Source organism: Neoarthrinium moseri (assembly GCF_022829205.1).
Source record: "Neoarthrinium moseri strain CBS 164.80 chromosome Unknown scaffold2_Wmoseri_CBS_16480, whole genome shotgun sequence".
NCBI classification, from domain to species: Eukaryota; Fungi; Ascomycota; class Sordariomycetes; order Amphisphaeriales; family Apiosporaceae; genus Neoarthrinium; species Neoarthrinium moseri.
Window position 1 is genome coordinate 1,703,835 of NW_026055116.1, and position 16,040 is coordinate 1,719,874.

The 16,040-nt window shown below is 53.4% G+C and overlaps 5 protein-coding genes across 5 annotated transcripts; 4 read left to right on the forward strand and 1 right to left on the reverse strand.

The window, feature by feature from the left end:
* Positions 1-449: 449 nt before the first annotated feature.
* JN550_001280 (uncharacterized protein) lies at positions 450-1,669 on the forward strand (the record flags this gene model as incomplete). Its single annotated transcript, XM_049311328.1, has 2 exons — positions 450-1,221; positions 1,278-1,669. The coding sequence occupies 2 exons, from the start codon at positions 450-452 to the stop codon at positions 1,667-1,669; spliced, it is 1,164 nt and encodes a 387-aa protein (XP_049177186.1).
* A 481-nt stretch (positions 1,670-2,150) lies between these two features.
* JN550_001281 (uncharacterized protein) lies at positions 2,151-2,993 on the forward strand (the record flags this gene model as incomplete). The annotated part of the gene is made up of 2 exons (XM_049311339.1): positions 2,151-2,607; positions 2,728-2,993. The coding sequence occupies 2 exons, from the start codon at positions 2,151-2,153 to the stop codon at positions 2,991-2,993; spliced, it is 723 nt and encodes a 240-aa protein (XP_049177187.1).
* Positions 2,994-3,979: 986 nt separating this feature from the next.
* JN550_001282 (uncharacterized protein) lies at positions 3,980-4,700 on the reverse strand (the record flags this gene model as incomplete). The annotated part of the gene is made up of 2 exons (XM_049311351.1): positions 3,980-3,983; positions 4,039-4,700. 2 exons carry the CDS (start codon positions 4,698-4,700, stop codon positions 3,980-3,982), a joined length of 666 nt encoding a protein of 221 aa, XP_049177188.1.
* A 1,504-nt stretch (positions 4,701-6,204) lies between these two features.
* JN550_001283 (uncharacterized protein) lies at positions 6,205-10,051 on the forward strand (the record flags this gene model as incomplete). Its single annotated transcript, XM_049311362.1, has 3 exons — positions 6,205-6,363; positions 6,413-9,261; positions 9,316-10,051. 3 exons carry the CDS (start codon positions 6,205-6,207, stop codon positions 10,049-10,051), a joined length of 3,744 nt encoding a protein of 1,247 aa, XP_049177189.1.
* Positions 10,052-14,361: 4,310 nt separating this feature from the next.
* JN550_001284 (uncharacterized protein) lies at positions 14,362-15,989 on the forward strand (the record flags this gene model as incomplete). Its single annotated transcript, XM_049311373.1, has 2 exons — positions 14,362-14,693; positions 14,774-15,989. The coding sequence occupies 2 exons, from the start codon at positions 14,362-14,364 to the stop codon at positions 15,987-15,989; spliced, it is 1,548 nt and encodes a 515-aa protein (XP_049177190.1).
* Between the last annotated feature and the right edge of the window lie 51 nt (positions 15,990-16,040).

The window sequence follows — 16,040 nt, forward strand, 5'->3', positions numbered from 1 at the left end:
GTTGGTTGCGGAGCTAACTGGTGCCAATCATAATGTTTGCTGGCGATCTTACGTCCTTTACTCGGAAACACGTCGGACTGACTGCTGACTTCCTGGGTAACGGCAAGTCTAAGACGGAGCCAGTGTGATCGGGCCAAGCACACCACATTGAACTATTGATGAATGATCATGACCCAAATCCATGCGGAACCCATGCCTGGGCGCTTGTTTCGCAGTTTGCGTAGGGCACATTGCGGAGTCACGACACCCCAGACTGCTCCAGTTTACTTCGTCGCAATCACGGCCATAATCTATCTGATATAGGACAGCCGCCCCGTACCCACGTACCCACAGGGGTGCGTTGGCTCCCTTTTTTTGATATCCCATATAACAAGTCGCCTGGAATTCAGATGCGCTGGGGAGGTTTGGTTCATGAACTTTTCCTAGTTCCCGTCCTATCATTCCTCAAGATGGTCTCATTTACTTATGTCGGGGGGCTCCTATCCAGAGCTTCCTGGTTAATGTCTATTAAGGAGACTTCGATTGCGAATCAAGAAACATACTTAGACAACACAATCCAGGCCATTTCCCAACTCCAGAACTGGTACAACGAGGACACCGGGTTGTGGGACACGACTGGTTGGTGGAACAGCGCAAACTGCTTGACAGTGCTTGCAGACTTCGCGGTGCTGGGTGTTGACAGCGGCCTGAATATCGCGGCAATCATCCAGAACACATATGAACAAGCCCAAAAGACAGTTGTTACGGCACAAAAGACAATCTCGGCAGCCGGGCTGCCTGTATCGAGCTACACGAGAGTCACCAAGCGAGATGGTCTCCAGAAGCGAGGGTTCGACAACTTCCTGAACGACTACTACGACGATGAGGGCTGGTGGGCCTTGGCCATGATCCGTAGCCATGACCTCGGCGTTCAGGGCCTTGGGGATCAGCAGTATCTTCAGGCCGCGGTCGAGATCTTCGAAGACATGAAGGCCGGGAACTCGAGTTGCGGTGGAATCTATTGGAGTAAGGTCACAAAGTATACCAATGCTATTGCCAACGAGCTTTATCTCAGCGTGGCTGCGTCCCTGGCGAACAGGATGACCAACAAGGAATACTACCTGGACATCGCCGTAAACCAGTGGAACTGGTTTAAGAACAGCGGAATGATCAACTCGAACAACCTGATCAACGATGGACTTGACGACAGCTGCAAGAACAACGGGCAGAACACATGGACATGTAAGACCGATCGCGAACCTTCTCTCAAGTTACGAAGACTAATCCAGCATGAACAGACAACCAGGGTGTAATTCTGGGCGGTCTCGTAGAGCTCTACAAAGCCACCAACGACGCAGGCCTCCTTCTCGAGGCGCAAACGATAGCCACGGCGGCCATGAACACCTTGCAGCGCAATGGCACCTTGTACGAAGGTTGCGAGCCGAATTGCGGTGCCGACGGAGCCCAGTTCAAGGGCGTCTTCATGCGCAACCTGCGCTATCTCCAGGATGTGGCCCCCTTGCCTACCTTCAAGGCCTTCCTAATGCACAATGCCGACTCGATCTGGGCCAACGACCGCAACGGGACGCAGCTCGGCGTCGCTTGGACCGGTCCCTATACCACGGCGGATGCCGGCTCGCAAAGCTCGGCTATCGACGCTTTGAGCGCTGCTATGGCAGTGGCCTCGTAATAATTCGTTTCTTTGTTTATCGCCAGCCATTGGGCTCATAGAAATAGATGGACACGGCGCTCAGGGCCAGTTTTCCTTATTTGGGGATAGATGGCAGCAAGACTATACGTCGCCCAACTGCCTCATAATGACTAATGACTTAATGAAAATATACCACTATTATTCCACCTCCAAAAACAGTATCCCAAGTGGCGGTTGGCATTACGTATTGACATGGATTCGCGGGTTGGTTATTCTGTGGCGCAAGATGCAGGCGCCGAGGCCGGTCCAACTCGGCTTCAAGCCGTCGTATCCCCGGAGCCGGGGCGCCGTTGACAGCGCCAAGGCCGGATGGGCGTAATGTTGCAGAGACACCAGTGAGTCACGGCCATTCACTCAACATCCAACATCTGATTGTCTCTGTCACGTCACTCACAACAACGCTACACTTCGCCAAGTCCGTGACTTTGTGATGTTCCGGCCTGCCCGCTTCGTTTCCAGAATGACGCTGCCGTTCCCACGCCCGCCATCGCTCGCCGCGGGCTTCACGCTCTCCCGGTGCACTCCGGACGACATCCCGCAGATGGTCTCGGTCTACCTCGCGGCCTTTACATCCACCAAGTTCACATACTGGTGGCCTTCGTCGGTGGAGACGGTGCGGCGCTGGAACGAGGCGCGCTTCCGCCTCTATTTCCGCGACCCGACTGACCAGCAGTTCAAAGTCGTGGACGATACGACAGGCCAGGTCGTCGGTTTCAGCCATTGGAAAGTCCCAGCGCAGTTTAAGGGACTGGTCGAGGGGTTTAGGACGTACGACGACCGGGCCGAGGGCGAGTTCGACGGCTCGGTCTCCCAGTGGATGCAGAACCCACCAGAGGGATCCAAGGAGGATCTGTACCACGAGTTCTTCGCGGGCATCAAGGCCATGGGCGCCAAGTGGAATATCGACGAGAAACTAGGTAAGTGTGCGATGTGTTCATTTTCGATGTTATCAATGGGTGTAAATGCCTTTGCACCAACCTATAATTCCGCATGGCAGTCTCCAGTTTGTACATGAATGACTCACATGATGAGCCCAGATCTGACTCTCCTCTGCGTGCATCCTGCATACCACCGTCGCGGGATAGGAGCCGCGCTTTTGAACAGCGTATCGGACGTTGCCCACGCGGAGGGTGTCACGACATACCTGGAGGCGTTGGACAACGCCGTGCCCGTGTATAAGCGCTACGGATTCAAGACCGTAGATAAGCTGGAGTATGACTTGACCAAGGCCGGGAAAGATGGCAAGGCTATCATTGATGTCATGCTCCGGGAGCCTAACGGCTCTGGCCAGAGTGGAGCATGAGAAAGTGCTTCTGGGTAGGGAGACTATTTGCGGGCGCTTATGGCTGGGTTGCATACCAGTCTCTGCATGCAAGCTTCTGCTTGGATGAGCTGCGGAAAGGACAAAACGGCTAGATTCATCCATCACATAGAATTCCTAAGACTCCAGTTTTGGCATAGACGGTGGTTCAATTCTATTCTGTATGACGTTGCCTTGGGAGGATTGTCCGCGGAAGATCAGGGGCACTGGGAAACATTGGTGAATAAGCCCGTGACATGACAAATTCCGGAGTACGAGACACGTACTTGGGAGAAACCATGTATTGCAGGCTTACATTACGCCTCAAGCTCCTTCCACATAAGCCTTTTCTTCCATAACTGTTAGATCATAGTATTACTAGAAAGAATTAATCTACTACAAATGCCCATCGGCATTTGGCGTTGCGCAACACGACGTTCCCACCACCCGGAGGTATGGGCAGCATAACTCGAGGCGTAAATACAAAAATATATGCCACGTGCCGAAATTTTGCCCAGGTCAGGGGATATGACTTGACTTATTGAATTTGATGACAAGCGTGGCGTTGTCTGTCTTCTGATGACGCAGAGCGGGTTCAATGCGTTCTATGATTGTATATACATGACGCGACCAATTGTCTCATACCAGGTAGTCTAGTAGGTAGAACGTGGTCAAATATTGCTTTAAGATTATCAGTACTCCAGGAGCAACATGAGTTCCGTAAACAGGAGATCGCGGTGAGAAGAAGCGGCATTGGTTCAATAATCACGACCACCACGAACACCCGCATGCACCGCCTTTTTTGAGCGTTGGTGATAACGACAGTGTCAACATATCCATCTCACAGGTGGCTGAGTCTCATTTGTACATCATTGATTGCACAGTTCTTGAATAATATTCTCAACTCCAGCGAAAGAGAGTTCGCTCATCGTTTCGTTCCACAGCTTTTTAGCCACACGGTCACCTTCTGGCTTGTAGATAATAGGGGCTTAACTGGCATGAGATAGTCAGCAAATAATGTCTTGAGGTACCACAGACTGTAACTTACGGAATCAGTTCGCAATCTTCCAGGTATTGCCCATGAATCTCCTCGCCATGTTTCACAGCAGCATCAACGATTGTCGCTGCGCCAGCAGAAAGTTCCCTTGCCAAGGTTCGCATTAGAATACCAACCATAAGACCTAGAAATGTTCCGTCAGCATCTTTCGCCAGGCAAGAGCCCCGGCAAAAGCCAGGATGAACGGAAGTGATGATGGCCACGGATGGAGGGACATGTTTCGCCACTTCGACGAGGAAGAGCTGTGCCAGCAGCTTGGACACTGCAGATTGCTCCGCCCAATCGAATTTCGTAGGCTTGTCGTAAGCAGACAGTATCAGTTTGAATTCTCGTTCCGTGAACTTGGCCCAAGCAGCAGCAACCGATGCCACGAAAATGAGTCGGCCACGCTCCGGCCCAGCATGCTTCACCTTGAGAATAGGAAGAAGGAGAATAGCGAGAAGCGCGGTCGACAGGTAATTGACTTGGATATCCTCCTCGTGGCCCGTCGAGGGACTGATTCTTAGAGTGGATCGATACACCCCAGCGTTCAGCACCACAATATCGAGACGTTGCAGGTGTTTTGCGTGCTCCGCGAAGGCCACAACAGATTCGTAGGACAGGTAGTCAAGGGACCAGACCTCAATAGTGCCTGGCTCAAGGTTCCTGCCCATCGATGAGTCCAGTTTAGCTGCTTTGCCCTTGGTCTCGGAGCGCACGGCAATGATGAGCTTGGACGCTCGAAGATCTAGGAAGTGCCGCGCGCATGCGAGACCGATACCGACGTTTTATCCTGTGGCGATGATTGTCTTCCCGATCAAATCTTCATCTTTTGGTACAGTAGGAGGCCGGAGAAAAAGCTGGCGATACAGGAATTGGCTAAAACTTGACTCTTTCTCCGGTGTTAGATGAAATGTGACCAACATCTTTGATCAAGGTCGAGACGTGGGAATAAGAGGAACCAGACAATAAAAGGTAGTCTGACACTGGGAAATGCGTGGAAAATCGTACAGCCTACTGCATAGTCTTACTTTAGACTTGGTTGAGGTTGAAGTTGAAGTCAAGTTCAAGATTGAGGTTGAGCTGGACGGCTGTAGGCATCCACGTAGTTCAAGTTCAAACGACTTACATTTTTCTTTGCAGTATCTTCAAATGAGTTTTTGATGGTACATAACAGGGTAATTGCCGAGGAGTAGATGGCCTGTGGTCTAACAAAAGCATTGTACCCGAACATCGCGAGACTCGTGACTTTGTCCTAGGGCCAAGTTGAAGCTATGTAAGACGTTCGAGCCTAGGTTTTCGCTTCCTTACCAGTTGGCTGCAAGCCCCGTATTGGATCTCCCTTGCTTTGTGTTACCACTAGGCTGACTTGCTTGAATGTAAAAAGACAACGGACAGGGATGCGGAGACATGCTTTCAGGACACGAGGATTTTGTTCTCTCACGAGTACCAAAACTCCTGACTCACTAACGTGAAGACACGTCGTCATCAGTTCTCCTTTGAATTCGATGAATCGGTGCCTGCAAGTGTATCACACTATATCCAGCCGCTAGAAATGTGCAAACTCTGTCCAGTCTCCTTGAAGCGCTATTGCTCAGACACCATGTTCCTGCTGGTAAGGCAGTGTGTAGCCAAGCGGAAGTATACTCCACCTCGCCCCGGGGAAGCAGCAAAAGCTCGTTTGCTCCCGCAGTATTATTAGCGATCGACCGATGTTGCTTCGTTCAATCAATTGGGACACTTGCAGGGTAGTTATTATGCTATTGGCGGCATCAATTCCCGATCCAGAGGTATTGTGCGGATACCGTATTCGCAGCTACCTACTGTAGGTAGCCACAATACTGGTGCATAAAATTGTTAGAATGTGGGGCCAATAGCCTGCTTAAGCTCGCAGGGGCCCAGGCTGCAAGCTGCGCGACTCCGTTCCAGGCTGGTTGGTAGATGCACGCAGACACTCTACGTTCACGGCATTCTAGTCACAGTGCTTGATGCCAAACGAAGGAGCCCGAATCCAACGGGACCACGCGGATTTGTGCCATCTGGGCTTTCCATAAGTGGGCATGAATGTGCTGCCTCGTCTCGACAAACAAGCCCGCCACGCTGCACCTACAACGGCACTGACGAAGCGATCTGTATCATAAACGAATAGCTTGAGCTTACTGCGTCGATACCCTGGAAATGGATGAGTCAGAAGTCGACCGCGATATCGTGATCCAGCGATATTCGGCTGATTTACTCGCTGATCTCGACGAGTCATTGGGGCCCTTTTTGAGAAAGCCCAACGGAGACCTACGCACGCGAGTTCGGGAGAGGGAAACATCACGCCTCATATCTCAGGTTTGTCGTATCCAGCCAAAGTAGCGAGCACACCTAAGAAATCGGGCAGGTCCTGGAGCCATTCCAAGAGCTCCCTCAACTATTGGATCCCTATCTGCCGAAATATGTCCCTCTTTTGGCTGAGGCGTATCTTGAGCACGTCCAGGTTCGGCGCAGACGAACGAAACCCCTGTCCCTAAGATCTCAGCTGTTGGTCCCGCTGTCAAATGCCATATGCAAAATCATATACTCTTTCTGCAAGATCAGAGGCGAAAAGGTTATAGTCCGCTTCCTCAATGTCGAGACCAGGTATCTCGAGCTCCTGTTACTTGCTATTGAAGAGTCCGAGCGCCAGTCAGACGCATCTGGCAACCAAGACGCCGTCGGCTTGTGGACTTGGCACGAGAGATATGTGGTGCTGCTGTGGCTCTCCCAGCTGTTCTTTGCCCCATTTGACCTTTCAACAATATCGTCCGGAGATACCGATGATGCCGAACGTCCCATCGTGCCTGGATTCCGATGGCCAGCACAAATTCCTGGCATCACACTTCGGGTTATACCTCTGGCCTTGAAGTATCTTGCGTCTCCAGGAAAGGAAAGAGATGGCGCGAAAGCTCTTCTGGTACGGCTGGCAATGCGGAAGGATATGCAAGAAGTTGGTATACTCCGTTCGTTGGTTCAGTGGGCCATATTTACGCTCAGCCCGAAGAAAGATGAAACTGCGGCATCTCCGTATTACTACATTGGAAGTCTAGCCCTGCTTGCAGGCATTCTTCGATCGTCTGCAAACACCTCCATAATGGACCCGTACCTCAGGTCCATCTTTTACGCCGTCCAGTCGATCTCATCAGAAGACAATGCTGTTTTCAAAGTCATCAATGGCTCCGCACTTGCGCGGAAAATGATGATCAAGGTAACAAGGTCCGTGATACTTCTCGTGCTCAGAGAGCCCCAGCAGTCAATGGCAGATACCGAAATGGTAGAAGCCACCGTCGGACATCTGCTCGAAAGCCTAGCAGATAACGATACGCCAGTGCGTTTCGCAGCTAGTAAAGCCCTGAGCATGATCACACTCAAGCTGGAGTCTGATATGGCTCAACAGGTTGTGGAAGCTGTGCTTGATTCCCTCAACCGAAACGTGCTATGGATCAAAGCGCCTTCACCTGGCTCTCCCACAAGGACCCGTGACCTCACGGCAGTTGATCCACCCGAATGGCACGGTTTGATGCTTACTTTATCGCATCTGCTTTATCGACGCTCGCCACCACCAGAAAGTCTTTCTGATATCGTCAATGCCTTGGTCATGGGATTGTCCTTTGAGAAGCGAGGAACTGGTGGCGCATCAATCGGAACGAATGTTAGAGATGCTGCATGTTTTGGGATTTGGGCTTTGGCTAGACGCTACTCAACAGAAGAACTGCTACGAGTTCCCACGCAATCAATAAGACGCGTGGCACAGGAAGACCCGTCAATGTCGATCCTGCAGGTTGTCGCTGTGGAGCTCGTGGTTGCTGCTTCTTTGGATCCCGCAGGCAATATACGTCGTGGATCTTCAGCAGCATTACAAGAGTTGATAGGAAGACATCCAGACACAGTCACCGAGGGTATCGCTGTCGTTCAGACTGTCGACTATCATGCTGTTGCTCTACGATCTAGGGCCATCCATGATGTTGCGCTCCAAGCCACCCGTCTCTCTCCCCAGTATGGACTTGGGCTATTGGAAGCTCAACTCGGATGGCGTGGCGTTGGTGATATGGATGCAGCAGCCCGACGAGTCGCGGCCGCCTCTTTCGGGACCCTGACTGCGGAGATTTCGCAGCGCATGTCAAACAAACCGGAGCATTTTCTGCAGTCTGTAGACCTTCTATTGGCCCGAATAGACTCGCTTCAAGTGCGTCAGGTTGAGGAGCGTCATGGGCTAGTCCTCAGCCTTGCGGCAGTTTTCGACTATCTTCCTGCTCTTGTGAAAGGAGACATGTCTGGTGATCTAACAGACAAGTTACCTGTCCGCAAGCTGATCGACGCTATCACGACTATATTGAAAAACAGCATCACGACGACCTATCGAAAGCCTGAATTGATTGCTGAAGCTGTCAGCCAGCTCGTCATCTCCGCATACCCACTATTTCTAATGGTTCTGGTGCCGGAGAAGCGAGAAGCTGCCAATACACATGCCGTCTTGCTTCAGGGCAAAGAGATTACTTGCGAAAGACATTCATCATCCTTCTCGACTGCAATCGCATCGGGCGACGTCGCAGGAATCGACCATCGCTCCATTCTAAGGGACTTGACAGATGTTCTTCTTGACGCTATCAATATTTGGTTGAACAGAAACGAAGAGGAAGTGATAGCTCCAGTCTCGCAAGTATCAGTGGTGCTGTTGTTCTTGACAGAACCCCAGAATCGGAGACAAGTCATTCATAAATGGATTTCAACCATTACGGAATCCAGAGGCTCCCGTAACAAGCACGGGTCAGCATATTTTGTGGCGCTAGCACAAACATACCATGTTGCTGCGTCACTTTCTGACGGGCCGCCTGTCGTTAACGACGTCATACAGGCCTTCAAGGTGCGTTGGGAATCAGATAAGGATACGGAGACACGAGTGGCAATCATCGAGAGCCTTGTAGGGAGAGACATCCTGCGCCGCCAAGTGCTAGCGTTCAGATCTATCATCTCGGAAGGTCTAGATGACTACACGACCAATGCCCGTGGAGATGTAGGCTCCCATGTCCGGCTTGCGGCGATCAAGGCAACCCATACCCTCTGGGAAACCAGTCTTAGCCAAGACCTTTCTACGGAGCAATTCAGCACCGACGTGTTGATATTTTTCCCCAAAGTGCTCCGCCTCGCTGCCGAAAAGCTCGACCGAGTCCGCATCGGAGCGCAAGCTGCTCTGGGCGTATTGGTGGCATCCAGGTACGTAAACATTTGGTGATGAGTAGAGGGGTCCTTACGCTAACACACCATCAGCTATGCTGATACCCTGAGGAGTGTCTCCTTCTCGTCCCAACAGTATTTTGCCCAGCTCTTCGGCATGTGCACTGCTGCTTCTCTGTCTAGTCAAGTCATGTCTGCTTGGTCATTGACTGAAGGCGAATGTACTTCTAGCCTACTGGCCGGTCTGGCGACTTCTGCAGATACAGGTAATGAGGACCTTGTCATAGCTAGTCGTGCAGCACTTGCACATATCTGCAGGTCGTCGACCAACGACCTGTCAAAGATCTGCATAGCGCTGATCCATAACCTCAAGCTACACCAGGGCCAGGATCGAATTGTCGTACCTACACTGGAGTTGATCGCATACCTGTTTCACGTTGGCATCTTCCAGCAGAGCAAGGATATCAATCTACGTCAACTCTGCCTTCTCACTCAAAAAGCTGGGTATAAGACGGGCAATGTACGGAAGCTAGAGGCCTGTATCAAGGTCTACGGTGGTATCGCAACGACGCCTGGCAGCGAAGGAGGGGCTCCTGTTGTGACGTCCGAACTAGAACTGAAGCGGCAGGAGGGCATAACAGAAGCGAAACGACGGTTAGGTGCACTGCTGAACCATCCCTGGCCCAAGATCAGGAACCTAGCTGTCGATGAACTGTGGGGGTCGCTGTCAGGAGAGTCTGATCACGTGTCGAGATTGTTGAGCACAGATTGGGGTAAGGCTGAGAAGCCGGCCATCAAGACTCTCGTGGAGCAGCTGGGGCTCAATTAATCTGGAGGCGACTCCCTGCGGCATAAGACCGCGAAGCACCACCCGGAGTGTAGATCTCGGCCAGCCTACCGTAATGGGCCGGGCCTTTCGCCTAGGAGCGAACAGCAAATGCCACGACGGCGGACCAGAGACGCCCAAACAAGGACCATGGTATGACACAATGCGGGAAGCTGGCGATCTCAAGCGAAGGCAGCAGCAATGCCACTATGAAGCGTGCCGATCTCCACCAGACGTTGCACGCACAGTAGGCAGAGGCGTGGGCACAGGCGAAGAGGCCCCATAATGTACATAACTATAGCTATATCACATATGTCGTGTACTACAGGTCTGGTGAAGATAGATAGCGGAATACTAGACCCCTGTTACGAGGTATAAACCTCGAGCCTGGGTGAGCTGCAGTTTCTCGCGCTAAGCATGTTTGAGTCTGCCCGTGAAACCAACGACAATGGTTGAATGGTAAGAACGCTATGGCCAACGTCTCTGGCGGTCGGGTTCCCTGAGGCTCAACGCTCAGAACCGGGGGTAATGGCCTTGGTGACCTCACGGGCACATCAGCCAGCATAACCGACACGATCCAGCGGCAATGAAGATTCGCTTCTGCGGCAATGGTCAGGCGTCACGTTCACTGCTGCATCGCTTTGCCTACGCGCATGCGCCTGCACCTACGTGCTTGACCTTAGATATGTGCTTCCCGAGTCTGGACCTGCCGTGGGTGGAGCACCGGGAACGGCAAACAGCTCGGTTATGTTCCTCTCGATAGCCACGGTAGTTTCAACACTCCCATGCCACATGGCAGGGAGGGAAACCAGCGCTGCGTTGGCCCGGCAGAAGCGAATCGCACGGGCGCCTTTTGGCGATGGACGGGATGGTGGCTTCATCCCGTCGTCTTGGCCCCGAGTTCCTACACACATACTGCATACACACATAGGAATTAATCGGCCTGGTGTTCACATGCTCACATGTCTACCTATCTCGACAGCAGCAGCAAGACTGGCGCCTTGGGGATGGCAACCTGACTGAACGGCTTGGTTACAGTCTGGGTCCTTTTGACCAGGGGCTTGCGCGCGGTGCTTTGCCGGAACAAGTTTAGCGGCCTACAGCACGGCTACTCCAGGGCTCGGGCAGGCGGGAACAGAGAAACAGCCATGAGGCAGCGGACGGCTCAGTTACAACTAATAGTTCCTTACATGCACGAATGCACTTCGCTGAACTTGACTGCAGTGTAGCATCTGATACCCGACTTCGGTCCCGCGTGGTCTGCGTCTGCTTCCGCTGATTGGGTCGTCGACCTTTTCTTCCTCTGTCCTGTCTCTCTCGCTCACCGTATGCCGTCAGCAAGGGAATCGGACCGCTATACCCGCACGTGTCGGAGAGTGGCAGTCCGAATGTACTTGGTCAATCATCTACATCTCCAGAAGACTGTGTGCTCATTCAAACGGGCGACGGCGTTTTGCTGCCGCAGCTGGAGCAGAACCAGCCGAGTAACTCATTCATACAGAGTAGATGTTGCGCTCCTCCTGTCCATCATCTCACCGTCACATCGTGTATGTGAGGTAAAAACCTCGCTCTCCTGTATGGATTGCCTGGGGGGATCATCATGGTGCACACTACACAACTGTGTTGCATGTGCAAGGCCTATCACAGCTAGTTACCTGCGCCTCAAACCCCCAACTTGTACTCCCCTGTCTGCGTAAGGAAGCTCTCTAGAGATAACATCAAGTGACCCCCAACGTTCGTCTTCGTCTTCGTCCTCGGCGACTGTTTTGACGGTCATAGAAGAGGGTCCATGCCCAATGACTGCTCATTACTACAGGCGACTCTCGTGTATATCGCGGGAACGGACGGATATTCTGAGTCAACCCTATAGTTAATCCGGTAACAGCACGTGCATCCGCAACCCTCCAGCACGCCCTGGGCTCTGGAGTCTGGAGCGCGACCAAGTTGAATCCAACACATAGTACGTCGTTGGCCCCAGGTCGCGTGATGGTGGCCCCGCAGCTTAGGTTGGTTGGCTTCCAGCCAGCTAGCCAAGGGTTCTCTCTCAGCGTGGCCGGCACGCATAGCGCAGCGCCACCAGAATGGACCCTGTCAATCCAACTGACAGATCAGGCTATCGAGATAACCTAGTCTGGTCCTGCCCGCCGGGTCTCGCAACTCGCAACTCGCACCAGCGTGCAGCCAGCCCGGCCGTTGGACTATCCTCTTAGCCAACCAGCCTAACGAAGGCCTAGATCGCTTGCCAGTATCAACGGCACCGACGATTCGTACTACTATGTATGAGAACGTGTAGCCACGGTAATAGGATTACGCAACCTTTTTTGTTGCATCTGCCCAGAATGCTGCCACGGCTCTCTAGAGGCCCTAGAGGATCCCCAAGGCCACGTTGAGAGACGCCCTGCAAGTGCAAATGTCAGAGCAACCCTGCTTCTCTGCAGGACTCGTCGTTCAGCCCCAACTGCGAAACCCACCCAATTTTAGCTGAACGATAAGACGGAGCCTGCCTGCGACCCAGTCTGGTTGTCTCACCACGACATTGACTCGCAGTCGAGATGCCCAAATTTGGTGGCGGACCCTGTTCGATATTGGGGCACGTCTTCCAAGCCTCATCTCCGTCCCGTATCAGTTTCGCTGCGAGCTGAGAGGATTGCTTGGACGGTTAGGGGACAACGGCCGCGGTCCGTGGCCAGTCGGGTAATATCACACCAATCTATCATCAAGCTGCCCAAACCTGAGCAGTGAGCGCAACGCACACGCAGACGGACCGTGGCGACACTGCAACTCTGTCGCCGCGCGCAAGAACCCGGTCAGTCGTACGGTGCAGTAGGGAAGCTTCCTCATGGTGTGAGTCGTCGCATGGCGGGCCAAGCAGGTGCGTGTAGCTGCCACTGGATGTATGTATGTAGAGCAGGTGTGTACTGGGTGTCCAGTAACTACTCTATCTCGTCCTTATCTCTCGCCGAGCGGTGGCTCTGGCCGCCCAGACAGATTTACTGTACTATGGCACCAACCTCCATTCTGACTCCCACGCTACCGGATCCCAACGGGACGGGCGGTACTGGATACCCATTCGCTACGCGGGCTCGCTTACGGTGTCAGCGGTAGCCTGTACCAGCAAATCGGTGCAAGCCAATTCGCCGCGAAGATGCCCCCCCCCTGGTCTCGTCCCCGTGCATGTCCTGCAGCTCAGCTAAATCCTACCAAGCTGGAAGCATCGCATCGCGCATCTCGTACCACCCCGATCACAAGTGTGACTTGTCCCAATTGACGCCGTGGCCCGCCTGCGCCGCTCCACTCGACGGCGTGGGGACTGGGGAGATGGGGGTTTTGAGGGCCCAGACGGTTGACCAGAATCAAGATCGTGCCAAGAGGTTTGACCAGAGTCAAGACAGTGCCCACCGGTCTGAGGGAGATTGGGAGACTTGCTGGAGAGTCGGGGTGCAACAGAGCAAGTGGGTGCCGCCCAAACGCCCAAACGCCCACCTGTCTGCCTGCCCACCGCCCGCGCCGCGCGCCGTCGCCTAAAGATACCGCTACTTGGTGCGTGCTAATGCTGGTCACCCTTTGGTCGCCGGTTCCCAGAGGCTCGGCCGTCCCTGAACCCTGTCGCGGGCTATCAGTGGGCACCAAGGGACGCTGGATTCAGCCATCCTCCATCCATCCATGTGAGTGCGGCCGGGGGGTCGAGGTTGGGGTGCACTGCAGCGGCGCCCACCCCCCATGCCCACGCCTCTTTCCGGGCTGGACGGTGAGTTTCTAATATTATGTCTCCCCCGTCCCACCCATCCGCTTGCTCGCTCGCTACCACCACGACTTCACACCTGGTGCTCGACCTCTGCCTGCTGGGACCTGGATGCCGCTCCAGAGGACGACGACGACACACGCCGACGACTGAAGAATTTGCAAGCCACGGAGGACCATCAGGTTATGCCAGGTACAAGACGGTCGCGCCCTGCTCACGCTTCGTCCCATCGTCACTGTCAGATCGAAACGCTTTGTTCATGCAACGGTCTTGCGCGGGAAAACGGTCACTAGCAGCTCACCACAGACCACCACCCGTCAAACGTCATAACGGCCCTTTGTCCTCGAGTCACAACCAAGCCGGACACCACCGGTTCACCAACATTGTCTTTGTTTATCCCCAGTCCAACGGCCCAAAAAACATGTTTCGGTGCGCGGTTAATGACCCGAGACCGCACCGTCGCCTGTGATTAATTGGCTTGGGCCTGGTCCCTGGAGACAACTTTTTACTCCCCGCTCGTCCCCCTCTGCGGAGGTTGACGGGCGAGGTTGGATAGAAAAGGCCAGGCAAGATGGCGCTTTACTCACCACCGCCGCGGCTGCATTCCTTCAAGGAGGACAAGCCGACGCTCCTGGTCTGTTGGTGGATAACCTTGTTCTGCGCCACCATCATACTACTGCGCATAGTTGGCCGTTTCATACGATCAGAAAAGCTGTTCAAGGAGGACAAGGTCGCAGCGTTCGCCATCATACCGCTATTCCTACGCATGGCCTTGGTCCAGGTCATCCTGGTTTACGGCACAAACAACGCCGAGTTGCCCTTGGACCTCAGCGAGGAAGAAATTCGGAGGAAATCTATAGGCAGCGGGTTGGTGCTTGTCACTCGGATACTCTATGCGACAACGTAAGTAGACCAAAATTTTCCAAAGCCTAATCATCACGGCAAACTCAATTCCAAGGCGCTTACGGCTAACGCGTGTCCAGACTCTGGATCTTGAAGACCGCCATTCTTGAATTCTTCAAGAGACTCACAAGCACCTCGTGGAAACGATCCTCCGAGATCACGTTGACCATCATTAGATGCACTCTGGGTGTTACTTTTGTTGGGGTTGTGATATCCGATCTTGCGGAATGTCAACCCTTTCATAACTACTATCAGGTATTACCTGATCCTGGCGGACAATGCCGGCAAGGATATGCCCAGCTCCTGACCATGGCTGTCTGCAACATCATTACCGACCTGCTGCTTGTTATATTCCCCGTGTCGATCATCCTGAGAAGCCACATGCCCAAGAAGAGGAAAGTTCAGCTCACGCTGTTATTTTCGCTTAGCCTGTGTGTGGTGGGGACGACGGCATATCGCGTCCCTCACATTATACGGCAGAACGGCGATCAACAAGTCCGATCGCTGTTGGCCTCAGTCGAGCTGCTCTTCGCAACCGCAGCCGCAAATGCGCTGGTCCTAGGGTCATTCGTCCGCGACCGCGGTGTGAAGAAGGTGAAATTCAGATACGGGTCAATCACCGGCGAATCTGTCGACATCTCCTCCGCAAGATCACAACGGCGGCCGACAATGCGGAACTTGGGCAGCGACGAAGACCTGATACGGGCCCTGGGCCTTTCAGCAGACCGCCAATTGCGCTACAAAAACGGCGACGACCCAGAGGGAGAGCACCGCTTTACGCCTGCTCCGATAGCCAAGTTGCCTGACGACATGAAGAACTGGCAGTTTCCTAAACGCCAGCGCAGTGGTGCCGAACGGAGCGATGACTCTTTGCTGGCGCCAGATCAAGCAGTATCTCGGACTACCACCAATAACACTCCCCGAAGAGTCTCGTTCTTCGACGTCGGTGGACTGCTTGAAGATGGCGTAGCAAGAAGCTTTCGAGACAGCTATACCTCAAGTATTGACCCCTTGTCGCCAGTTTCACCACATAGCATATTATCGCCACACAGTCTGCCTACGCCTACGGTGCCGGCCAGCAACACTGGCCTTCGACGCGGTTCTCAGGCATTCCTACAAGACATGGGAGGGCTTTTGAGCCCAACACCTTCAAGAACCACAAGATCCAGCTCCAACATCAGCCCAACGACGACAGAGCTCCAGACCATTACGCACCCTCGACGAGGGCCCGCGTTCGAGCCGCAAAGTTTCAAGAGTCACCCTGAACTGCGGGATCCCGGCGGCTTACTGCGATGACATCGCCTACTCATTACACTACCTATCTTGCCCCTTCTTCCAGGGGCACAC